Below are 27,982 nucleotides of genomic sequence, written 5' to 3'. Positions count from 1 at the left end.
TATTTGGTTCATTTATTAATATATGTATTTTTAAGCTGCATTATTTGGTTAATTGTTTATTGCTTAGTAATAATAAATATTTTATTAGTAGTAGTAGTAGTAGTATCACAAAAAACAACACCAATTTTTTTGAAATACTCAGTATTTAGTGAACGAGGTGTTTTCTGTTCCCACCTTTATTATTAATTACACAGCTTCTTCACATCATGCTTAAACGCCCTTTAACCAAGGTAAAATCTCTGTGACACACATGCTATTTGCTTTCATATCGGTTCTACCGTCACTACAGCATCTGTGGTCGTCACGTATCAGATTTGTACATCTGAGCTCAATCCTTTTTATCTTTCGGTACAAACGTGAAGGGATAAAACCAATTGTGATGAAAGCCATGGTTAAAAGAAAACTGCAAGGTCAAAAGAAAAAACAGAATCCATGATGAATTATTTTCTTACTTTGAAATGTTTTCTTCCTGGTCAAGGCTGACATGCTTTAGTATGTGCTCATATATGTTCCATTACTCAGTCTTGAAGCTCAGAGTAAGAATAACACTAAAGTTAAAACATCTCACTCTTCTTCGCTGGCCTTTATGGACTCCCTCTGTATAATTCAGAGAACCGAGTGCTTTATATTCACCTGAGCTGAGAGATATTCCCCCAGCCCTTTTCCCTAACTGAATATCTTATTACATTATTCATTGGCACTACTGTGGATAAAATGGGGAGACAGTACAGTACCACAGACCTTCGTCTCTAACCTCTTTTGAGGGAGAGGTCTTAAAAAAGTTCCTCATGAATTTCTGAGGTAGCCGTTCCGTCCCAGATAAACTGAGCAGAAAGGCTTTATAGCTCACTTTAAAATACATGCAGCCGAACAAACTTTTATGAAAAACACCTAAAGAGAATCTAAAACACTGGGTCTGCTTTTAATCCACTATCACAAGGAAAGCATGTGCAACAGGAACACAGCGCTTTGGGATCAAAACAAGGTTGTGTGTGCGCCGCGTAATGACTCATCTACTCCCTGGAGAGTGAATAATTCCCTCGATTATCCAAACACACCAAAGCCAGAGGCCAGAATCATTCTGTACAATAGAAAGACCATTTCAGGACCTCAGGGTGGCGATTAACATTAACTGCGGCATTAAACATTCATTGCTTATTCACAAATGCCACGGATGCCAAAAAGTCGTGGCGAGCAGCGCAGGGACCAATATCACTACTGGAATTGCTGGAGTAAAAAGAACAGACTGGGATTCCCAACGACGCATGGAAAAATAATAGGGGGTGGGGGTGGGCATTGGGATGACATGGTGCAGAAAAAGGCTACATGACAGGTGGACAGGAAATGAGCTGGCCAGGAAACTGAGCTCATTTCTGTCACAGACTTTTCAGCATGAGGCTGCCTTGAGATGTTCACGGATGATTGTAATGCTGATTATGCGACAGGAAGTGGCGCATTTGTGAATTTATGGGGTTCTTCTAATTTTATGTTTGTGCTTTTTTGAAATCTAATCAGAGAGTGTAGTGGAGAGTGACAGGAAACAATCAGAGAGCGGATAAGTGGAAAAAGATCAGGATGTGATGCCGGTCAGAGTTAAACCTGTCCGCCCACACATCAAAAAATCCTGCTTTTCCACTGACTATCAGTGACATCTGTTAGTTTTGAAAAGTCTGCATTTGAACCAAAGCTCTGTTTTGACATAATTCAGAATGTGTTAAATGTTTAATTAAACCATTTTAATTAAAACATACTGTTGATGAAAATATGTCACAGGTTGACTTGTTTTGATATTCTCCACACTATCATCAGTAAATTACAATACCCTTCAAAAGTTTGGAAACGCTCTAGGCAAAGTGAGGCTTTGGACAATTTCAGCATAAATCATCATCATCAGCATCATCATCATCATCATCATCATCATCATCATCATCATATTGATGACTTTGAACTGATAAAAAACAAAACAAAATATATAGATGATATAGATATATATGAAAAGAACAGTGTTTATCTGAAATATAAAGCTTTTGCAACATTATATATATCTATACACAGCAAAATTCCCAGAGTTAAATCAACTCTGCTCAGAGTGCACATGGTCCCTCTCTAAATAATGTTAAAGTAACACTGAAGCAGAGTTAAAGTTAAGGAGATAATTAAGAAATTAATAAGGCTCTGGCTTAAGTCACTTGTGTTTTTATTTCTTCAGTGATTCTGCTTGTTAACAGCAGGTGTTCATCACTACTACACAATCATTACTTAATTGCTTAATTATCTAACTAAATTTAACTCTGCTTGAGTGTTATTTTAACACTATTTAGAGAGGGGCCATATGTACTCTGAGCAGAGTTGATTTAACTGTCACTTTTGTTCAATTTAATGCATCCTTGCTGAATATAAATATTAATTTCTTTAATTTCTTTCCAAAAATATAATGTTGATAATGTTACAAAAGCTTTGTATTTCAGATAAATGCTGTTCTTTTGAACTTTCTGTTCATCAAATAATCCTGAAAAAATCTGTACCCAACTGTTCAACATTGATAATAATTTATGTTTTTTGAGCAGCAAATTATCATATTAGAATGATTTCTGAAGGATCATGTGACACTGAAGACTGGAGTAACGATGCTGAAAATTCAGCGTTACCATCACAGGAATAAACTGCATTTTAAAATATATTCAAATAGAAAACTGTTATTTTAAATGGTAAACATATTTCACAATATTACTGATTTAACTGTATTTTGAATCCGTGGTGAGCAAAAGAGACTTCTTTTAAAAAACATTGAATAAATCTTACCATTCAAAAACTTTTGACCAGTAGTGTATATATTATTCAGCAAGGATGCATTAAATCGATCAAAAGTGACAGTAAAGACATTTATAAAATGTTACAAAACATTATATTTCAAATAAACACTGTTCTTTTGAAATTTCTGTTCATCAAAGAATCCTGAAAAAAAAAAAAATATATTGTACACAAATATTTTGTACAATTGTACACAATAAATGTTTCTTGAGCAGCAAATCAGCATATTAGAATGATTTCTGAAGGATCATGTGACACTGAAGACTGGAGTAATGATGCTGAAAATTCAGCTTTGCCATCACAGGAATAAATTACATTTTACAATATGTTCAAATAGAAAAAAACTGTTACTTTAAATTGTAATAATATTTCACAATATTTCTGATTTTATTGTATTTTTAATTAAATAAATGCAGGCTTGGTGAGCAGACGAAACTTATTTTAAAAACATTAAAAATCTTACCAATCCTAAACTTTTGAACGGTGGTGTTTATATATAATAATACTACTAATAATAGAGTCTATAATATAATTTCATATGTATATACAATAATTTTCATATTTATATATAATTTATATTATATTATAAATATATATTTAGAAAGGAGAGAAAGTCATTAATATTTAATCACAAATAAATAAATTATTTCTGATTTGTGCCAACAAATCATAAGGATGTATGCTGATAATGGCAAAAATATAACTTTTGGAAGGGAATTGCATGTCATTTTAGTATAAGAATGGACTAAAATCAATTAATACTATAGACAAAATATTGACAAAATTTTAAAGTGAACATGAAATATGGTTATTCAAAACAAAACAAAATAAATCAAATACAATTCATATCACAATCTACACCATATTTCATCTTAACAACTTCCTCTGTCACTCATACTGCACAGTCTATTGGATAATGGTACAACATTTATTAGGCATTATTTCACTCACATTCAGTCTGTATTCACTTTATCCCTAATTGATAAACTCAAGTCCAGCCATACATTCCCCCCTCAGTAAACATCATGTACACTGCGCATGCATGTTAAAGTGTAGGTCTGATTGGCAGTGCCAGTTTTCTATGGCTTCTGCACTCAATGAGAGATCTGTCACTCTCAGTGGATGGCTCAGTAAGACGGGCCACTGGACAGAGAGATGGAGAGATCAGTGTTGACAGACGGGATTTGACCAGAGACAAAGAGAGGCTGCCCAATTACACGCTTATGCAAGCGGGAAGCGTTACAACCAGAAATCCTCGCCCTTCACCTCTGCGGCGCCTGTCAGGATCGTCACTCAGTCCTCACTTCCACCTCACTTCTTATGAATCACACTGACAACACAAGCCATGCAATCTCTCAGCCAATGACTGCTTATTCTCTGGGCGTAGGAGCCTGCCAGTGACTGTCAACACATCTTAAGTTCCTATCATGCTTTAGATGATACCTGCACCTGATAAACAGTAGTGACCCTGGGACAAACGAGCAGTGCCTGAGGAGAGGGGAAAAGAGGCAACGATTTTTACTGTGACAATCAAACTACTGCAAAATTTGAGGTCGGTAAGATTTTTAAAAATGTTTTTGAAAGAAATTTCTTCCTCTCACCAAGGCTGCATTTATGTGATCAAAACACAGTAAAAACAGTAATATTGTGAAATAATATTACAATTTAAAATAGCTGTTTCTATGTGAATATATTTTTAAAGATCTTGACCAAAAACTGATGCACCTCTGGATGAAAATATATAAAAGTTGCATCAGTTTTTGGTCAAGATTGACAATGCAAGAGGTGAGCACTCTGTAAAGTCTACTCCAGCACATCCCAAAGACTTTCAATGAATTTATGGTCTGTACTCAGAGGTCCCACCCATTCTTTCACAATTTGAGCCTGATGAATCATGACATTGGCATCTTGGAATATGGTTATGATACAGTATGTCTTCATACATGGCTGTTTAAGAAATGAAATATGCCAAATCCACAAAATGCGGGTGGATTTAAGCAGTGGCGTGTAACACAATCACTCTTACTAGACACTCCGGATGAATATTATTGATGTTTCAGGGCTTGAATTTCGGCGTGGGATTGCGAATATGGAATTGTTCTCATTCCCACAGATTTTGTGCTCAAACTCAAAGTCTAAACAGAGTTCGTTTTCGCTTTTTATTATACTTAAACAGTCAAATACACACAAAATAATGTCACAATGCCAGTCTTGGTGAGTATTCATGTAAACACAGTCAGTTCTGTTTGAAGTGAACGTAAACAGTTGAGAAACAAAACGCATGTGAAACAGTATAATGGATCCGTGTGTCAGCTCTTAAAGTGACAGCAGCCTAATAAACCCTACTGCCAAATTATGAGATAATATTAAAAATATCTATATGGCAGTTTTTCCCATGGTATCAATGGCAAAATTGTGGCTAATAAATGCTGAGTGTATTTAGTTTCAGTATTGCTAAAGTGAAATTACCTAAAATAACAAAACTAAGTATACTAGTTTTAGGAAGTACAATTAAATCTTTTTGTTTATTTTATATATACAAACTACAACTACTTTAAAAAGCAATGGCAATATTGTATATGTGTACAATCATGCTAATAATAAAGCATTCCTGACTCTGAAAACCGAGTATGACAGGAGTGATTTAAAAGTTCTCGTGAACACAAACTTTGTGGCTTTGTTCATGAGAAAACCGAATTACTCCGAGTCAAACAGACACGGTTGGTGAACTGTATCACTGCCAAAATCCTAACATGAAAACTGTATAGCAGAGGGTTGAGGATTTACAAGATTTGTGGCTAATACGCTTGACTCTGACATTTTGGCTTGCTTTAGACTGGAAGCTGCCCTTTCATGGAATAAGTCTCTTCTTGGCATAGAGAGCTGCGTTCCTCTCTCCAGGTAATAACTCATCTAAATCCATGTCACCTCACACCAAATTCTCTTTACAAACTGGTAACAAACATGCTTCCTCTAATTGGATCAATCAGGATACTGTTCTCAGAACAGTTTCCCACTCTCTGTGCTGTCGCCTTGATAAGTGTGAGGAAAGGAAGATGCGACGAGATGTGTGACGACACCTGGGATTAAAGTTTGAATGGCAAAATTGTCTCTAATTAAAAAACTTAAGAATTTTGTAAGAGAGACGATCTGTGTCTTAAAGGGACAGTCCACCAAAAAAAAATACAATTCTAGGATCATTTACTCACCCTCATACCCTGAGTTTCATTTGATGGAACAAAAACTGAAAATAAGATTGTTCATGCTGTTGTTTCCTTACAATGATAAATAATGAATACATTTAAATAAATTTACATATATACATAAACACAAGTTAAAATTCTTTCAAATTTCTTCTTTTGTGTTCCGTATAATAAAAATAGTCATGCAGGTTTGTAATGACATGAGTCTGAGTAAATAATGACAACATTTTTTGTTTTTTGCAGAAATATCCTTTTAATGCAAAGTCTTGAATTAAAGTGTGGACTGTAGCGGCTGAATGTTTTACAAAGTTTGACTTTTGTCTGGATTGATTTAGTTACATTGTTTCCTTTATCAGAAGGTTTTGACTAACTCCTCCTGGCAGAAGAGAGAAAGACGTCTTTTTTTCTCCCCTCTTTTCACGCTCTAAACACAGTTTTAGATGACAGTGATTAGGCGTCTGTCTCTCCAGCCCCTGACATCCGCTTCTTAATGGCTCAACTGAAGCCTGTGAATTGAATTCATCTGCAGACATTTTCCATGCCTCAATCGATGTGTGAAGGAAGGTAAACTGTGAAAAAAGCTGCCTCGTCCTTTTCTCCGATTTAATGATGTCGAAAGCTCTGCCCACTGACTGTTTAGAACAAATCCATTACCATGGCATACGTAAAAGGTATTGTGTTCTTTGTCGTGAAGGCATGAGATATTAAAGCAATGAATGTGAGTGTGTGTGGACAAACTGTAGGCTGAAGCGGCTGTGCAGTCCCTGTGGGAAGAAGGAGTCCACGGATATCGATCTGTCTAGTTAAGACCACTAACAGTGTATGCCACGGATGAAAGCAGAACAGAACAGGGGATCGCAGAGGTCGCGGAGAACAGACTACTCCATGGAGTCACAATACTGACCATTTTGTGGCTGGAGGATAAGGGAGAGACAGAATCTCGATTCTGCAATTGAAGTCATTATTCACAGAAAATCTTAACATCCACCTAAATTATTTTTGGTACGGTCACGAGAGAAGTAGTGATGTCTTATTTGTGAACAAATAGTTCAGATCTTTTACTGGAATAAGGTCAACTCTCCAGATAATTCTCAAGTCAATTTTATTGTGAGTTAAAGGATTAGTTCACTTTCAAATGAAAATTAGCCCAAGCTTTACTCTCCCTCAAGCCATCCTAGGTGTATATGACTTTCTTCTTTCTGATGAACACAATCGGAGTTATATTAATAAATATCCTGATGCATCCGAGCTTTATAACGGCAGTGAACGGTATGAGCTGAAGAAAGTGTCTCCATCCACACCCATCCATCATAAACGTACTCCACACGGCTCCGGGGGGTTAATAAAGGCCTTCTGAAGTGAAGCGACACATTTGTGTTAAAAAAAAAAAAAATCCAAATTTAAGAAGTTATGAAGTAAAATATCTAGCTTCCGCCAGATCGTCTTCCGTATTCAGCGTATGAAGAAAGTGTACAACTCTCGCAGTTCAAAAATCTTACGCTACATTCCCTATTTAACACTTTTTAGTTTAAATGTAGTTTACACTTTCTTCGTAAGTTGAATATAGAAGCCAGTCTGGAGGAAGCTAGATATTTTATTTCATTTTTTTTTTTGTTGTTGTTGTTTCACAAATGCATAGCTTTGCTTCAGAAGGCCTCGGATGCGTCAGGATATTTATTAAAATATCTCTGATTGATTGTGTTTATCAAAAAGAAGAAAGTCAAATACACCTAGGATGGCTTGAGGGCGAGTAAAGCTTGGGGTAATTTTCATTTGAAAGTGAACTTATCCTTTAAATGGATTAGGGATGAGCCCGAAGCCAAATACCATATTCGGAAAGGAAATATGCATGAGATGGGAGGAAAACATATATTTCTTTCTCTATATATGTTTTCTCACATTGGGTAATTATAATGTAAATAATTTGCCAGCATCAGGAAGCTGCTGTTATTATGCAGAGTATTGAAATCTCTTTTGAATGCACATTTTTACTTTCACTTTCGAGATTCGCAATCGCACGTGTTGTGTGAATACTATGGAGCGTCAGTGCTTAGTACACATTTCACAAGATTAAATATTTGTCATGACTAACCATGTCCCTTTCGGGGCTCCGTAGACTGCGTTTATTTCCCCCCGTGCCTTTCCGAATATGGATTTAGTATTCGGGCACATCCCCAAAAAAGATATTTCACGAACAATTTAATTTGTTTCATCAAGAAGACATTTAAAAAAATGTTTCAGTATTTTATTTTATTTTAGTTTTTATTTTAAAATTGTTTTGCACCCCATTGACTTTTGTTCTCTGGATACGTTCTTCAAAATATCTCTATTACAGATTTGGAACGACATGATGGTGAATAAATGATGACAGAATTTTCATTTTTGTGTGAAATTTAAAAGGTTTGTTCACCCCAAAAATGAAATCTCTGTCATTATTTACTCACCTTCATGTCATTCCAAACCTGTAAGACTTTTGTTCATCTTCAGAACACAAATTAAGATATTTTTGATGAAATCGGAGCTTTTTGTCAGGCCATTGACAGCCTATGCAACTATCACTTTCAAGCTCCAGAAAGGTAGTAAAAACAATTTTTATCTGAATATGAGAATATTTTTATCTGAATATCTCTGGCCCTTGTTACTCTTTCTTCCTCTTTCTTACATTTAAACATAAAGATGCAATTAATTGACTTCCATAAGACCTTCAGCATATTGAAAACTATTACTGAAGAGCATTTGAGATATTTGCAAGAACAGACAAAGACTTTACTTAGATGTTGCCTTGAAAGATAGACAGAAAGTCAACAATACCTATAGAAAGCTATTCGCTAGAATTCCCATTCATCTCAATGGTAGTTAGTCCAACTGCCACATGACAATTTGAAAGCTTTCTTTCTTTCTTTCTTTCTTTCTTTCTTTCTTTCTTTCTTTCTTTCTTTCTTTCTTTCTTTCTTTCTTTCTTTCTTTCTTTCTTTCTTTCTTTCTTTCTTTCTTTCTTTCTTTCTTAATGGCTTTTTGAGCTAATTGAGTCATAAGCAGTGATGTCAAAGTCAATATCTACAATACAATTACGAAATATTAGCTGTTTGTAAAAAATTTGATCATGATACACAGCTAATTTGAATGGCGTAAGGAATAGGGCAACAGCAAAAGTTAAGGTAACATAGTGTTTGGTTAGTAGTATCCACTGACCTTGCCAGCCAGGCTTGCACACTGGTTTGACATCAATGTGAACCGGAACGCTCTCCATCGCCCTCTTCTGACCACAATCGTAAGCAGTCACCATGATTTTGTAGTGCTGCTGTTTGTCATAACTCAGTCGCTCCGTGTTCCTGATGTTGCCTGGAGATAAAAAATAAAACGAAAGAGAGAAAAACAAGCCCATGATATGTGAGACAAATTGCTAAATAAAAGTGGACACACATGAAAAGTAAAACTTAAAAGAGTAATTTGTAATTGTTGCAGCTGCCAGAGATACTACTTCAACATATGCATTTTAAACAATAATTAAGCTCCCATATAATGGATCTGGCCAAATGTTTTCAATCACAAAAGTAATTTCAACAGAGTAAGTGTCCCTGTTTCAGCAATTATGGATTATATCTGCAAGACTGTTTCCCGTACTGCTAATTACAATAAAGACAATTACATCTAATCTCCATATTTTACATTTCACAAGTCTTTGTAATGGTTTATTATCTGCATTCATGGCAAATAAAAAAAAATGTAAGTGGGACTTATGCTTACTAAAATTACAAATGTTGACTTCATACTTTGAATATATATTTACTATGAACACAGAGCTCAAGAGTAAGCCCTTCTATTCATCTATGGAGAAAACAAATGGATTTGCATTTCTTGTGTCATTCAAAATTGTATCCCCATTCTTAACAAAGCCCTTCTAACTTTTTATGGGTACTCTATTCAGTACATGATTAGAAATAACAAAAAAAATAAATATTTAGCATGTACCATTCAAATGTTTGGGTTCAGTAAGATTTATTTTAATGTTTTAAGTCTCTTATTCTCACCAAAACTGAATCTATTTGATTAAAAAATACAGTAAAACAGAAATGTTGTTAAATATTATTGCAATTTAAAAATATTGCCTCATGCCAGATTTACAACGAAATTCCAAATGGCGGACAACAATTTCGACCACATATAACATAGTTGGTATTGTTGTTCTCGGTATGACTCTATCAAGACTAATGTCTTTAAAATAGGCAAAATTAATCAAAAAGGCTACAAGCATTTTTTTTTTTTTATTATTATTTCATTATGTTTGTCCTTCAGGGCATGGTCCCACTATATCAGTCCCTCCAGAAAAACGCAGATTTTTTTTTGTGATTTTTGCGGGCAAAAATCATTGATTATGCGGCACGTTTTCTTAAAAAATGCAATGGAATATGCGGGATATTTTTGCAATTTTATGCAATGAAATTACATTGCATACTTACTAAGTATTACAAAAACTGTGGTTTGATGAAAAAGAGAGAGAAAAAAAGGTCATTTTACCAACAACCTGTTCCCACTAGGCTACTACCTTAATGTTAAGAGTAATTTCTTATTACTTCCTATGATAAGCAAGCACACTAAATCACAGAATGTTTAAGTTCTCAATCTGTTTTATTTCAGAGCTTAATTAACACATGGCTCAACTTCCGTCTGTGGTCCAACACGCAGTTGCACGGAGTGCAAAATATTTTGCCCCCACTGTCATGTAACACACCAGGAAACTGCTTCGCATTGTCTTTTGCGCTTATTTTTGTTGGTAAATGAGAATGATTTGCGTGCTTCATCATGGCTTCACCGCGGGGTTTGCAGATTATGTTCACGTCGCGTAATTACGTCACTTCATAAGGTTCCCATGGCAATAAGGGGAAATAATGGCGCTTTACTTGTGTGAAGTAAATGCAACATTTTTCAACTTTCTGCTAAGATAAATGTGACTTTTTTGCAACGAAAATACAGGGATTATGAAATCATGCTAGCCCCGCATATTTTGCTTGCTGAAATCATCAATTTATGCGGCGAAAGTGCGGCGTATTTGAAAAAATGCGACCCCCGCATAAATATGCGGACTTTGGGTGATTATGCGTTAAATCAGGTGATCGCATAATCGCGTTTTTCTGGAGGGACTGCTATATACAGTAATACACTAATGCATTTGGAAAATACAGCATTTTACAACAAAATTCAAAATTGGCCAACACCCAAAATGGCTGATATGGGGAAACTGGGTATCATTCGACTTGCTGCACTAAATCAAAAGAGACCAGTTTTATTAATTTTGGGGAAACCATTCAGAAGTTATATGCAAAAAAATATACATTTTCGTATCTCCAGACCAGTAGGTGGCACTGTGCTGAAACGCTGCAAGTTGCCTCAGGTCATGCTTGTGATGACATAACAGCCTCGCATCCATTTTGATGTAATCTTCGTCAAATTCATTCGCTTGTTTTTTGAGAACGGTTTGGAAACTCACATAATACCATATCACCACAGTATTAAAACCATATAATACTTTTTTCAGGTTTCTTTAATGAATAGAAAATTCAAAAGAACAGCATTTATTAAAAAACAAAGAGAAAAAAAAAATCAATCTTTTGTTACATTATAAATGTCACTTTATCAGTTGCATTCCTGCTGAATAAAAGTATTAATTTGTACTGACCACAAACGTTTGAACGATAATGTATTTATTCTTAATCAAATCAAATATTAATGTTTTTAAAAATGTATAATATCACATAATTTCACTGAAGATAAAGATGCTCAAATGAACCATTTCTTTGTGTTTTCAATTACCAAGCTAATAGTGCTAACTGGTTAAGAAAAGCCTGAAATCTTTCAATGAACACATTTCATTTTAAATGAGGCACTGAGCAAGAGAGACATGCTCAAACTATAGCGCTTCTGTACATTAAACAACAAACCATATACTGGAAACTGGTTCTGCTTCCACTAGTGAGACGCACTTTCATTCCATCAAGACATATGCAATATAATCAATCATTACTAACCTGGACCTCTGTACAGAATCAATGTACAGATCTGACATTGTTGTATGAGTCATTCTTTATCAGCTAAGAGCTAAAGGTACATTTAGACTTTCCAACCTCTGGAGGGAAGCCAGACCATGCTCTGAAAGCTTTTATTAGTGATGAGTATGCTTCCTGGTTAACAGCTCAAGATGTGCCAGCAAACCACAGATTGTACACTTGCAGAGCTCCAGGTTAAAGAACCGTAATGACACGGATCCTCTACCAGTCATTTGAGTAATGAGTGCTTTTTATCACAGGACTGATGTGTATAATTTGGCATTTAGCTCCCACGGTTGCTATAGGAAGCTGCGAGGTTGCTATTTGGTGTAAGGCGACGAGTCCGAATGCACTCCATGGTGACAGAGTTCAGATGAAGCTGGACTAGCAGCTAGTGATTTGATGCTCTCACACGTCCGTGGGCCTGTGGTTATTTTTACCTGCTGGCTGCATTTCAATGAGACCAGCCGTGCTGTCAAGGAGACAGCAATGAGGAATAGAGGTCAGTCGCTCTGGGCTCCCAGACCAAGTCTGCACCAATCCTCAGAGCCACAAAGCTAAAGTGTGTCTTGAAACCCCTCAAAGCTTTACTTTAACAAACAGGTATGTGAGAGGAAGCGTGAGGGGTGTGTGTGTGTGTTTGTGTGTGTGTGTGTGTGTGTGTGTGTGTGTATGAGAGAGAGAGAGCCAGTTCAGTTGATAGAGCTGATTACAGCAGCTAATGTCAGGTGGCATGATTAAGAGCAGGAGAGTTTTAAAGGGAACAGTTCTCCTCCAGTGGGTTATCAATGAGCCTCTGTCTGTGCTGCACAGATAAAACCAAGAGTATGACAACAGAAAACAAGACAAAGAGGGCGAGCAAGCATGTGAGATCCTCAACTCGTCTGCATTTTTGCATCATGCATCTTTTTTGAGGAGGCACCATTGGCTGTCCTGACTCACTTGGTGGAGAAAGCGGGCAGAAAAGTCAATGACTGTTAGGTTCGGGTGCCATATTTTAATATATTACTGATATTGTTATTGAATTATTATGTGTGCGGGCTAAATGAGTCGCAATGATGTTATTCTCACATTCTCTATTAAAAAACCTTCAAAATGATGTATGATTTGTTGGAATCCAACAAAAAATGACTGAGCTGCACCTGCTTGAAGTCGATAGTCAATTTTGAGAAAAAATCAAGTTAAAGTTTTCTGTAGATCCCTGATAATATCACCTAATTTGGCACAATGTAAGTCAAAGCCTATATCTATTGGAAAAAATATATATATATATTCAACTATTTCCCCCATGATTTTACAATTGTTTGATTAACATTAATGAAACAGACAGCCTATATATTAAGACCTACTGTGCCAAACGGATCTAATATGTTACACTTCAGAGGCCTCATTTATAAAACTTGGTGTAGATTTCATCCTAAAAGTGTATGTACACGCAAAAACTAAATTCTGCATACACACAAAAAATTTCAGATTTATAAAACCATGCGTATGCCAGAACCTGCGCACAAATCCTTTTATAAATCCCAGTCAGCGGAAGATTGTGCGTACGTGCATCTCCACCCTGTCTCCTCCCTGAAATCACCATATATGGAGCTTACGACGCCTAGTTTAACTATGCATGACCTCATCTGCATATCATTTCCATGCATATTCCCATCCACGTGACACCATGGTTAACATCGTCAAAGGTACAAGACATTGGAAAATATTAGATATGGACTATAAATGCCATTTGTGCAATACACTGATAAAAATCATCCTATATCCTCTTTATATTGAAAAATAAATATATCAAATAAAAACAAAATTGTATAAAATACTTCAGATAAAGGTTTTAGAATAGAGTTTATTCATTCATTTCCACAGGCCATTTTAATAGTTTTCAACAATTTGAATAAAATGTATCTACATTATAAACATATCTTTTAAAAGTGTGTTGGATACATGCATCTCTTAAAGTGACAGCAGCCTCATAAACCTGCTGCTTTGTCCTCAACGTTAATCTAACAACAAAGAAAATCACTTACTGCTCTTGCCTTGCTGGAGCAGCTCTAAATATTCCCTCTGCTGTTAAATTAAAGATAAAATATGACAGAGCAATAATATAAAAAGTGAAAGGAACGGCAGCTCTTACAAAACATTTTAACAGGCATAATTATGCATGAAAAGAACTTAAGGAAATATCTATTTGCTAAGACATCTAATATGTTTCATATTCTTTTGGTTTCTCTGCCCAGTATTTTCAAAAAATAAAAATGCAATGAAAATACAGGTATCAGTACTCTGTATCTTTACTAAAAATAAAAGTATCGGTATCAGACTCTTTCTGGAAAAAAGTGGTATCAGTGCATCCCTAATACACATTTTGTTGAATGAAAAAGAGCAGAAAAAGTATACTGACCTTCTTCTGTGAAACATCAACAAAAAAAGATTAGTATTAATATTTCCTCAGTGCTTTTTGTCCATATAATGAAAGTCAATGTTGTTTTAAATCCCACTGACTTTCATTGTACGAACAAAAACAGATGAAACATTATTTAAAATATCTTCTTTTGTGTTGCACGGAAAAAAAAAAAAAAAGTTCTGTGGGTAGATGACAGAATTTTCAGTTAAAAGCAAATAATATGCTGAATGTACAATTAAATTGGACTGATTTAGACAATTTAGACAAGTCAATTCTGCCACAATGTTTCACACTTTTCTTTATCTACAATAAATCACCCACCATAATTATCATAGACACTTTTTTATGAAAGTTGCATTCAAAATCTGAGGGGGCGTTTGCCTCAGTCTGAATAGGCATGACACTTCTGATTGAAATTTTAAACTTGTGCCTCAGCATGTGTTTCAATTTCTGTTCTTACAGAATAAAAGCATAAAGAACAAAGAAGACTCATTTAATGGCCTCCAGCATTTTAGTGCTGCTGATGGTATAAATTAAATCTAACCCCCAATATCCCTTTTCTTTTAAACCTATTTCTTTATTTCTCTCTTTTTCTGTTTTTTTTTCTAGCTATTCATATTCATATCCATTCAAAAGTGAGTATAACATAAATGTCTGTGCCTCTTTGTGTCACGTTTCATTCACACCGTCTCCATGTTGGAAACAATTTAGGACTATTTTCCGCTGATAGCTCTTGGGTGCACAAAAACAATCGAGGGTTTCGAAATCTCCAGAAAGATCTTTAGTGAATTATCTCAAGTTTTATGATGTTTCATATCACCACCAACAACCTCTGTCCCTTCTACCCAACATCATTAGTGCACGTTTGTATACTCAAGCTATTAATCTTTCTCTCTGTACATCTCCCTTCTTTCTCCTGATCTCATTTTCTTCCATTCTCTCCCCGCTCTTCCTCCTCCTCTCTCTGGACCGGAGAACACAGTGCCAGTGGGCCTGTTGTATTTAATAACTCTCTCTGCCCTCTGATCCACAGTAAATAATGGAGCCAAAAGCCCTCAGAACAAAATCCACTCGGGCGGCCCATGCATCACTCAGCTCTCGCCTGGCACTAACCAAGCCCCGTCAATGCCAGTCGCACTACAGACGCTGGCAGGGCCCAAGGCGGCAGGAGGAAGTGAATGAGACAGACTTAAGCCCATGAAAGAGAGCGCAGCTCTTTGAGACAGCTGACACCCCACCAGAAACGAAAACGAGAAGGAAGCAGACAGCCACAGCAGAGAGACAGGTGTCTGATCTGCAGCGGTGTGGCTATGTGATCCGTGGGCTAACGTCACTCCTGCACCTTAGAGACGTTTCTGATGTGCCCAGAAGTGTCAAAGATTGGAGCTCTGACGGTCCAGCTGGGCAATGAGCCGTTTAATTCACTCATGCATTCAATGATAACCAAATAAGACATCGATTCTGCACTCGTGAAAGACAAATACAGAAAATGAAAGCTAAAACAAATCAAATTCAATCATCCTCACCTAGGAGAGGAATAACAGGTGAAGTACGTGAGGTGAGACAATGATTTGAATGTCTTTATCACTTTTATACTCTACGTGTAATGGAAAAAATTGTGAGAAAGACAGGTCGAAAAAAAGACAGCCCAGCCACAACAGAACCGGGGTGCAAATTACTTTTGGAATTGTACTTAGTCACTCAAGTAATATTTTTGGAATTTGTGAAAATGTGTATTCTTCCTCAATAGCATTTTAAAGAAACAAAAATGAACAACTTCTTAGTCTTTACTTTGAAGGTAAAAAAAAGTTAAATTATATACTGTATATTCTTAGACTTAAAATTTGGTTTAATTATTGAAATAAAGCAATAATGTTATACCACTGTTGATGATGGGCAAACTTGATCAACAATACGAATGCAAAAATCTGAGCTTTTAATAAGTCTTTTTTTACATGTTTTTTTTCTACACCAGTGAAAAAGCTGCCAGATCAGTATAACCAGAAAATAAAAAAAATAAATTAAAAAATACAGCTGAAATCAAATCTAAATATCTTATGAAGTGCTGCTTATCAAAATAAATTTATATTGTTTAAAGTGTTTTTTTTTTTTAATATGTGAACTTATTAAAAGTAGAAAGTACTTATTAAAATTAAAAATAGACAATATTTTTTTTAAAGTGTAGTCAAATATAAATTAATTAACATTTTTAGGACAGACTACCATTCAAAAGTATGATTTTTTTAAATGTTTTTGAATGAAGTGTCTTATGCTCACCAATGCTGCATTTCTTTGATCAAAAATACAGTACATATTGTCAAATATTATTCAAATTTAAAATAATTGTTTTCTATTTGAATAGAATGTAAAATGTAATTTATTCCTGTGATGCAAAGCTGAATTTTCAGCATCATTACTCCAGTCATCAGTGTCACATGATCCTCATATGAGGATTTGGAGCTCAATAAACACAATTAACATTTTTGTGCAAACTAATACATTTTTTCAGCATTCTTAAGTATTACTTAGTACTTTAGAAAGTTCAAAAGAACAGTCTTTATTTGACTTTTTACTGTCACTTTTGATCAATTTAATTCATCCTTGGTGAAAAGAAGTATTAAGTCCTTTTAAAAAATGGCATCAGTTAAATTCTACCAAAACATTTAGTGAGGTTTGAGTTATATTTAATATCTTTGAAAGGTTTATTTAAAGGGATAGTGCATCCAAAAATGAAAATTCTGTCATCATTTACTCATCTTCAAGTATGAGTTTCTTTCTTCTGTTAAACACAAAAGAAGATATGCGGTAGCCATTGACTTCCAATGTAATTTTTCCTGCTATGAAAGTCAAAGGCTACCATCAACTCTCTGGTTACCAACATTCTTTAAAATATCTTCTTTCGTGTTCAACAGCAGAAACTCATGTATGTTTGAAACAACTTGAGGGTGAGGTGATGACATTTTTTTTTTCTTTCATTTTTGGGTGAACTATCCCTTTAAGTGCAATTAAACGTGGACACAGTATGCATACTTTACTGTACCATGTACTACATGTACACTTTCACACACATCCTTATCCAAGACTTACCATTTCGATCAATAGCAAAAGGTGTCTCCTGTGTAACAATCTCATAGTTGCAGATTTGGCTGTACTGTGGAGAGCAGTCCTGATCCCAGGCCTCCACCTGTAGGATGCTGTCATAGATCTTGCCCTCGGTTACAGTGGCACGATACAACGGCTCCCTGAACACTGGGGAAAACTCATTTACATCATCCACCTGGATATGAACCACTGCCCTGCAACAGAACCATAGGGAGGGACAGAGAACAACCAATCAGGGTCAGGAACAGAAGAGATGTTAATTTTATAGAGCAAGGTGCAAATAGACCTGAGACACACTGACATAACACCTCTGAACTGTGCAAGAGAACTGTGAATAACATCACATGTTAGAGAAATTAATAAAGACAGCGAGAAATTAATCTCTGAGCACTGTCCAGAGACTACACAGATTGTAAATATTTACATTGAATAAAAAATATTAGTGCTTCACATGAAAAAAAAAAAAAAATCTGAATCATGTCATGAAATTACTAAAAGAAAAAAATAGGTAATAACGCAAGCATCCTTAAAGGGGACCTATTATGCCCCTTTCACAAGATATAATATAAGTCTCTGGTGTCTCCAGAATGTGTTTGTGAAGTTTCAGCTCAAAATACCCCACAGATCATTTATTATAGTTTCTCAAATTTGCCCAGTTGGGTGTGAGTAATCATGCCGTTTTTGTGTGTGTCCCTTTAAATGCAAATGAGCTGCTGCTCCCGCCCCCTTTTCAGAAGAGGGCGGAGCTTTAACAGCTCAACAACAACAAAGCAGGAGAATCTCACGCAGCCAAAATGAGGATTGTCAGTAACGGTGTTCAGCCTTACATTGTTCAAACCGGAGTCGACACTGATGGAGAGACTCAGGAAGAAGTTACAACTTTTAGACGTTTCTGAATGGTTAGTGGATAAATTGATGTAGTTGCTGTGGAGTTGATTCAACTCATCCACTAGCATGTGTCGTCATGTTCATCTTTTGTGTTGAACTGACCCTCGTTTGTGAAGCAGTCCGGCATAAAATGACGGCATGACAACAACACTCTACTACAACAACTCTTCCTCTTCTCTAAAGCAGCCCAACATGGCCCCGCCCCCTTTGTTGTGGGCGGAGTTTATGTAAATTTAGGGTTAGTCATGTCACTAACCCAGGAAGAAGCTCGTTGTAGTCCCTACCAGCCATTTGTTGTAGTCCTAAAACAGAGAATTCTTTAAAAGAAATTATCTCCATTTGCACTGAACTTTGAGCGCCGTAACTTTGCAGATGTTGTTTATGCTCAAACAGCAACTTAAGTTAAAAAAGTGAAATCTAATACGCATCAAATCGAATAAAAAGACTAATATAAAATGAACATGACCCTACTTTCCCTAACCAAATCATTTGTATAATAACCAGCCTGAAAAAAAAGGGCTGAGAGAAAGTTGCACTGCAGTACACAGAGCTCACATAAAATCTTAAAGAAGTCCAGCTCTGTGTCTGTTCAGTCAAACCAGCTGTGACCTTCTTTGACAGAAACATAAATCCACATGTTGTTGTACATCTACCTAAATGGAGACATTAAGTTAATGGGACCTGCATTTAGATTATCCCGCTGAGATCCTGTAATCTGCGATCACTCTTGCGAGCACACGTTCCCACACACCCCTCCATACCGTGGTGTCAAGAGACATTCATCAGAACGGCCCAAACTGTGAAATCAAAAGCACTTCTTCATCTCTCTCTCACAGCAGTAGGTGCCTGAAGCACGGCTCTCTCCTGCACTTCATCAGAGCTGTGTTCCAGCTGCACTGAGTTGCTATTGTAAGAGAGATTGTCGTGCACGTACGGAGCTTCCGGCAACTTTGTAAACATCTTGATGGGTCATCAATGCAGGGCCAGCCAGGGCTGGGTGTGTAGCAAAGTGTGCAAGTGTGTGTGTGTGTGCCTATAGCCAACTTATTTCCTGAAGTGCCGCCAGGGACAGATAGAGAAAAAAGAAGGAGGGAAGGAAAGAGCGAGAGAAGAGGAAGGCTACACTCTGATTTAAGATTTAAGGTGACGAGTACACACTTTAAAGGCTCTTTCACACCAAGGACGATAACTATAAAGTTTTAATAATCATTCTAATTCTATAGTCTATAGTGTAGTCAACTGCACAGCTATAACAGTAACGACAACATCATTGAAATCACGTTCAGAATGATTTTTTGATTCCCAGCTGATGAACAAGAAACAAAAACAGCCAATCAAAATCCACCCAACTTTAAAAGGCTCATTTTTTTTAATTTGACAGATGAAATAACTGTAGCTTGTGCTTATAATAAATAAAACCTTACTGTCCATTGGTGTGGACACTATATAGTTATCGTTCTTGGTGTAAATGGGCCTTGAAACTTTCAATTGTTCTAGAACTGAGTTTACTGGCTGATTTAATAATAATAATAATAAAATAGACCCACATAAACAATATAATTAATGAGCTCATAACAATAATTTAACTGATTGTGCTAGTGTTAATCTAAGATGAAGTGTTTGTTGTCTCACTTCAATCAGTCAACAGAAGTCCAACACTTCAGCTAGAAACAGTGGGTTCATCAGCTTAAAAAGCAGCAATTTAATTCATTTTAATGAAATAGGGAAGGAAACAGCAGTCTACCAATTGTTTTACATAAAACTGTATAAAAAGATTGTTTCATAACATACTACAAGCTAAAGGTAGATGATACCGTCTGGATACAACAAACTCACACAGAGATGACTGACAAACAGTTTTTCCTCAGTAACCATTTACAAAGTTGGAAAGTGTGTGATTCTATTCCAGCCTTAAAGGCACAATATGTAATTTTTCGCCACTGGATGTCACTAATTCAAAACAAAGGCGTAGCTTTTGAAGCCTTGATTTCCGACGGGACTTGGGCAGAAATCATATTAATGGATGACCTAATATATTAAATATTTATTAACATAACTGTAGTATGAAGCAGCGTGTGGGAGCGGAACGAGGCCGCTGGAGCGATTGCTAATGAGAGACGAGCGTGACACACTTCTCAAGAGCAGCAGGACTTTTATTATGCCACAGATGCTGCTTCCACTCATATTAGATATATTTGTGTGTTGAACATTGTTATAATGCTACTCTGTGTTCACTTGGCGGCTGCTTTGAGACACTTGTTGCACATTGCAGTAAGAAAGATCAATATTAGGCATGGTAAAACATAGTACTCGTGGTAAAGCAGGAAAACGAGATTTAAACAATAAGACTTACTGTGTTGAGCTATATAACATGATTAGTTTTCTGTCGATAAATGTATCCTAACAGTTGCTCACCTGTCTAATAAAACACATACTATATTAAAGCGTCTTTGGTGTTTCCATGGTTTCTACAAAATAAAACTGGAAATCGAGGGTAACAGGGTATGATGTCATTGATAGACGACATACGGACATGGTCCGTGTCCTGGTTAAAATTGCTTATTTCTCTGGATTTTAAAATTCTTGGAAACATTTTCGATAATGTAAGAAAACAAGTCAACAAAATATATAACATTGTTCTAGTGATTTTTGGATATTTTAATCTAAAATTTACATATTGTGCCTTTAATAGTAATTTTACACTACTGAAATAAAGGAATTTTACTTGTTTAGTTTAGGGTTGTCAAGATTGTACAGATTTCGGTACCAAAATTTTAAAAATGTGGGGCCAGTTGTTCAAAAGTAATTTGATCGGATTACGGCTTTCGGATTGGATCAAATCTTGAAAATGGGTTGTGAAATCAGATTAGATCACAAAATCCAATCCTAGTTTTAATCTGGATCAAACCTTCATTTTGTGTTGTTCAAAACTTGTCAGTAGGATTTGGATAACTTTGATCCAAAAAAACAGGATTATCCTGATCCCAACAGGGGGTAGGATTTCAAGGTGGATTCCAGGAGGAAAATGTAGTAAAACTTTAAAACTGGTCAAAAAATACAACATTTATATCATGTAATATACATACACATTTTTTTTTATTTTGCTCTTGATTAGTTTAACTGTTAAATAAATTAGAAGTAGACATTAACCTACATATTTAGCCTTTCGGTAACCTACTGTAAAGTAAAAATTTTGGTGCCATAAAACAATCCCCAAACAGCTATAAATATCCAACAAAAATATTATATTTAATTCAAAACCCATATTCTTTCTATCATCATGTCCCTTTAGGGGCTCCGTAGAGCACTGGTAATCCAGATTTGGTAATCTGGAAAAGTGTGTATCTGGATCATGGTGATCCAATCCAATTTTTCTTTGAAAAACCAGCACAAAAGTAAGATGGATTACCTGATCCTGGATAGCAAAACATGGAATTTCCAAATCCAGATCATTCTGATCCAGATTAAACTTTTTGAACAACTGGCCCGTGATGATACCATCATTTCCGGATTCTTCGGATTCTTAAACACCTCTGATTGGCCACTGTGTTCACGCACTCAACAGATATGTCTGTGATGACAATGATCTACGCTTCAAAACGTTGTGAATAGACATCTGTGATGCTCTTCACCGAACGCTTACACAGGTCTGGGATCTGCTGATAGATGCCTGCTTTCAAATGCTCCTGTGTGTGTATCTGTGTAAGTGTTCGGTGAAGAGCGTCAAAGATGTAAAAATAAAGCCCATTATAAACAGTGATGCTGTCTACACTGGATGGCGTGCGGTGCGAGGCAACATGACAGCAAATTCCCGACAGTAAACTGATGCTGCGTTCTATTTCTGAAGAGCTCAAGATACTTTTGACACTAAGAACAAATGGGTTTGCAATGGTTGCTCTGTCAGGTGACATATCTAGTGTAGACAGTCGCGTCTGGTGTAGACACAATGTCAGACTGTTTTTTTTTCTGTTGTTGTTTTGACATGGTACCATGGTAATACATGGTTTTTGAACACTACAATAATGGTAATATGGTGGTGGGGCTCTATGAAGTACCTTAGACTATGTTAATACTAAAAACAACTCAAAAGGAAATAGATAATGGTTTAGGCTGTCAGCACAGCAGTTGGTTTCCTCATGGCTCTTCTGCCTCAAAAGCTTCCACAAATGCGGTAAAGCTTCATTCTGTTTTTAACTTTGATAACGAGACAATGAATTAAACATGCATGAATTGCACAGCAGGACACCAGTCCCTTAACTCACACACAGTCCATATCACAGAGACGATCGCTCTTCTCACTTGTGGACTACAGCTATACAGATATACTATTTTGTAGCTTTTATCCAAAATGACTTGCAGTACTTAAACCAAACGTTTCCAGGTGACATACCACATCAAGAACAATAATAATTATGGACTACATAATGCCTCAAATGTCTTTCTGATATGACATCTTTTTCACCAGTCTTGAGCCACTGATTTGCTAAATGAAATTCATTAGACTCCTACTTTTAGATAATTAATTTTAATGATCTGACTATTATCTTGCTAAGAACATTTACACATAGATGCACAACTGTGAGGTACGTTAGTAAAGTTAAATGAGAAAACACTTTCTTAATCGTTTACTGGTCCAACAGTGAGACAGTCGAACTAGACTATGCCACAGCGGATCAGCCAAAGTGTCTCTACTCACTTGTGACTCTTTTTCCAGTTGGCTCCACTCGGGCTGGCTCCACAGTCGTAGGCCTGGATGATGAAGGTGTACTCCTTCTGCTGCTCGCAGTCTATGGGGCCCCGGGCCCTCAGCACCCCTTCTCCCGATGTCCTGTTCAACACCTCGGCCTCAAACGGGGCCTCCTGCCCATGAATCTTAAAAGCACAGATCTCTCCTGGAAGAAACAACAAGACACGGGAGGCAGAATGAACAAGTGAATGACTTTCCTTTTCCACCTGCATCTCAACAAGCTCTCACTGCTATAACTTCCACCCAGCAGGCCAGGCCCCCAACCCCGCAACAGTAATATAAAGGACACGGTGTGCTTTTAAAACTGAATCTGTTCGTGCTGCGAGAGGAAGAATAACTGTCTGCTCTTGTAATTGCCTCATTGCAGAGATGGGATCACATCGTGCAAGAAAACACAGTGCTCAAGTACAGGGTTTTGAATGTGGTAATGACTGTGTGTACCGACAGCCTCCTCCTCGTTCTCAAGCGGCCCATCCCATTGCAGATGATATTGTTACAATGAAATATGTATTCACTATAGTCAGAGTATTATTGCAACAAAATGTATTTTTAACAAGCTGTACTAAATACGAGCAATCTTTTTTTTTCATATCACATACAGTGGGTACGGAAAGTATTCAGACCCCCTTAAATTTTTCACTCTTTGTTATATTGAAGCCATTTGCAAAAATCATTTAAGTTCTTTTTTTTTCCTCATTAATGTACAAACAGCACCCCATATTGATAGAAAAACACAGAATTGTTGATATTTTTGCAGATTTATTAAAAAAGAAAAACTGAAATATCACATGGTCCTAAGTATTCAGCCCCTTTGCTTTGACACTCGTATATTTAACTCAGGTGCTGTCTATTTCTTCTGATCATCCTTGAGATGGTTCTACACCTTCATTTGAGTCCAGCTGTGTTTTATTATACTGATTGGACTTGATTAGGAAAGCCACACACCTGTCTATATAAGACCTTACAGCTTACAGTGCATGTCAGAGCAAATGAGAATCATGAGGTCAAAGGAACTGCCTGAAGATGTAAAATACACTTACATTTTTATTATTTTCTTAATAATAAAATAAACACCATGGTACATGAAGTTCATGACCATGGTATGATACCACCACTGTACCATGGTGCCGTTACTTATTTTACTTATTTATAAGGAATGGTTGTCTATAAGTAGACATACTAGTTAAGAGCAATCAATTTCTTTCCAATTTTTCAACTAAGCTGGTTGAAAACTTGGAATTAAATTTATAAAAAAAAATAATATATAAAAAAAAATAAAAAATACTTACACTAATAAATTTTTCAACTAAGCTGGTTGAAACTATGTTATTAAATTCATTAAAAAAATAATACAATTATAAAAACAATAAAATAATAAAATAAATATATTTACACTGTAATTGATTTTTCAACTAAGCTGGTTGAAACTATGGTATTAATTCATTCAAATAAATAAATAAATAAATAATAATAATAAAAAAAAAACCTTACACTGTAATAAGTTTTTCAGCTAAGCTGGTTGAAACTCTGGTATTAAAGTCATATAAAAATATAAATAATACATAAAAAATAAATATAAAATAAAATAAAAATGACCATGGTATGATACCACCACTGTACCATGGTGCCGTTACAATACTTATTTATAAGGGATAAGGGTTATCTATAAAAGTCATACTAATTAGGAGCATACAATTTCTTTCCAATTTGCTATTCATAATATTTACTTACACTGTAATTCATTTTTTTCAAACTGGTGAAACCATGGTATTATATTAAAAAAATAATAATAATATAAAATAATAAAACAAAACTTAACTGTATCATGGTGATTGTCTATAGTTTATTTTATGGTAACACTATGGCATTTTTCATATGGTTTGCTAAACCTAATACACATTATAATTGGAACATTTGCTGAAGTTTTAGGAGGTCCATGTAACTGATTATGTCATGACTAATGCGAGGGCTGAATATTGACATTAACTTGTGTCTTTCATTTCCCAGGTGACAGCGTTCACTTCACTTTAAGTTTTGCTGTAGCCTTGGAAACAGTTTCTTCTAGAGACTGCATTGTAGTCACCCACAGTGCAGTTCTGTCCACACAATCACAGATAATGTTGACACACAATCTAGCGACACCACAATAACTCTGAGACCGCAAGAAAGGACATTGTCTTGCCACTGTATCTGTTCATGGGTCCTTTCTCGGCAGCGCTTCTATCTGGCCATACCGGCTCTCTAAGGGATTTGGAAAATGACCACAAAAAAACTCTGACCCTGAGACAGCTGATATCACTTAAACCCCGGCAGGTCTCTGGAGCAAACAAGGACGTGTCGTTACGCTGTGTGCTCAAGCCTGCTGCTGCGGACAGATAAGCCTAACTTTCTCTTTCCATTCCATTCTCTCTCAATTTCTTTTTTCTTCTTCTTTTTAAGCAGATCTGATTCTCCGCTCGGAAATCTCCCTCCTCCCTCGGTGCTGAAATAACAATTTACCCTCCGCTGTCCCTTTTCCTGCAGAGACTTGGCGTTTAAATCTACCCTTTCTATTAGCCCCACAATGCTTTATCCAAATTAAACGTGTAGCACAATGGAACAGGAGGGTGGCCGAAATAAAGCAGATACGCACACCGGAGTTCTGCGATCCTGCACTCATTTCTGAGAATTGTAACAAGAATGGGAAAGAACATTATATAAGAATGACAATGTTCACAATGCATATACACAAAAAAATAAAAAACATTCCCCGGTTAAAGAAAAAAATAAAAAATTCCACTTAGCACTTGGGAGTCACGGGTAAACCCATTTTCCGCTCCGTCTGCTGTTGCAAATGCATTTTCCAGATTCAATTGAAGAAAGGGCAAAAGGGTCAAACCATACAGCACAGGAAGCGCAGAAAACGTGGATGTATATGTACAGCGTAATGATGGAGGGAAACCGTGAGCTAATTTCCATCATGTCTTCAAATGACAGCATGAAAACGGCAGAGGTCTGTAATCATGTGGAGAGCTCCGCCGAGCCTAAACTCTTTGGACTTTCTCTTTGAAAGTGTTGAAGGAAGTATTAAATCGGGCCGACAGATGTGCCATGTTTTTAATACCACCTCACATCAGCTCTGGGAGTGTAAAGAAGGGAGTTCTGGGTAAGCCAATTTGAGTCTAATGAATGAAATCATCCATGTAATATTTGTACTGCTTACTGCAAAAATTCATTTGTAGTAGGGTGGTTTACAAGGAGCATGAGCGGTAAACTCCAGAGATCTGGATGACCTCCATCTCGTAAACCAATTCATTTTCCTGTTTTGTATTTGGAAAGAGTGCAAATTAGATGTGTTGCATGGGACGCAGCCAGAGATAGATCACAGATCATAAAGGTTGAGTCATGCAACAGCAGACGGCAGTTCCTCGATGGTTTTGGGCACATTGAGGCAACAAAAACCAAACTTTCAGATGGTACAGTTGCACAGAAAAGTCACCAGGTCAAGATTGATTACGCTTCCATTATTAATTGTGTAAACACGCTGTCAGGCCTAATCACAATCTTAATTAAGAGCTCAAACTGTCTTTTTAACATGTCATTACAGAACTGCCGGCAACTTCTAAATCCTCTCAGTTGAGAAGTTCAGATCAATATCCACAGTAAATTTGCTCTCAGTAAGATCTGTACAAGTCTTGTTTTGGAAGTTAGTCTTGTTAGCGTGTGTGAAAAAAGCCATCTGTTAAAACAATGTCTACTCACAACACTTTTCTCATTTTCTCAACTTCAAGGTCAAACAGGACTAACACATCGCTCCACATGAAGAAATATATGACAATTTTGCACAAAGGAATGTAATCGCTGAATGTTGCCAAGTTACCACACTGCTGGATGCTAGATAGCAGGTGTTCATACTTGACTGCAGTATCCAGGAAGTAAACACATGAGCTCCATTTCTGGCACTGCCATTGTTAGTTCCTGCATTATATGGCATCCCTTCACATTTTCCTATAATTAAGCTATTCAACTTTGTCCGCATGGCCAATGGACAATATCGCTCATGTTGCCTTAAATGCCAATGCATTCTGTGCCAATGTCTTGCACTCACTTCCTTGTGCATATACATATAAAATAAGTAGTTTTCTATTTTAATATATTTTGTAATATATTATTTTATAAAATGTAATTTATTCTTGTGATAGCAATTTCAGCATCATTACTCCAGTGTTCAGTGTCATATGTTCCTTCATAAATCATTGTAATGTGCTGATTTATACATATACTATGATTTATACATATACTATTTTGGGAAATCTTGGTGCATCTCTTATAATTCATATTAGTGGGTGCAGGACATTATAGTTCATTTATGTGAGGATAGCAAAATAAAGTAAACTGTGACATATTATACCCAAAAATTCTCCATACGGTGAACTAACAGTAAAATTTTTACAAATTTGGAACCAAACATTATCCAGACACTTTGACCTGACCATGTTTTGCTTAAGTGTTATCTGACATAATTAAGATAATTTTTTTCTGACACAGTTTAATTCTGAGATCTTGTTATATTGTATTACCATTTTTTTTTAATATATAGTGAATAAACTGTATTAACGAATGAAATGTTCAAGGTGTCTGAATAAATAAACACACACACAACATTAAAACATGCAGCAAAATTGTCATATGTTTATATTACATACAAATTAAAGTAAGAAAAAACAAGAATTCACAATATTTTGACATTATACTATTTCATTCTGCTTTGTAAATACTGGTCAGTAACCTTAAAGGGGCT

The 27,982-nt window shown here is 36.1% G+C and overlaps 1 protein-coding gene across 1 annotated transcript in view; it reads right to left on the bottom strand.

Moving 5' to 3' along the window:
- Window positions 1-27,982, bottom strand: part of clstn2a (calsyntenin 2a) — a 269,756-nt gene that overhangs the window by 57,170 nt on the left and 184,604 nt on the right. Inside the window, exons 3-5 of the mRNA XM_067363156.1 lie at window positions 23,152-23,347; window positions 17,553-17,761; window positions 9,207-9,356 (exon numbers count right to left, since the gene is read on the bottom strand). Of these exons, the coding sequence (XP_067219257.1) occupies window positions 9,207-9,356; window positions 17,553-17,761; window positions 23,152-23,347 (555 nt within the window). The remainder of the gene's footprint in view (window positions 1-9,206; window positions 9,357-17,552; window positions 17,762-23,151; window positions 23,348-27,982) is intronic.

Source organism: Chanodichthys erythropterus, chromosome 16 (genome assembly GCF_024489055.1).
Source record: "Chanodichthys erythropterus isolate Z2021 chromosome 16, ASM2448905v1, whole genome shotgun sequence".
Classification (NCBI taxonomy): Eukaryota; Metazoa; Chordata; class Actinopteri; order Cypriniformes; family Xenocyprididae; genus Chanodichthys; species Chanodichthys erythropterus.
This window is presented reverse-complemented; position numbering and strand designations above follow the sequence as displayed.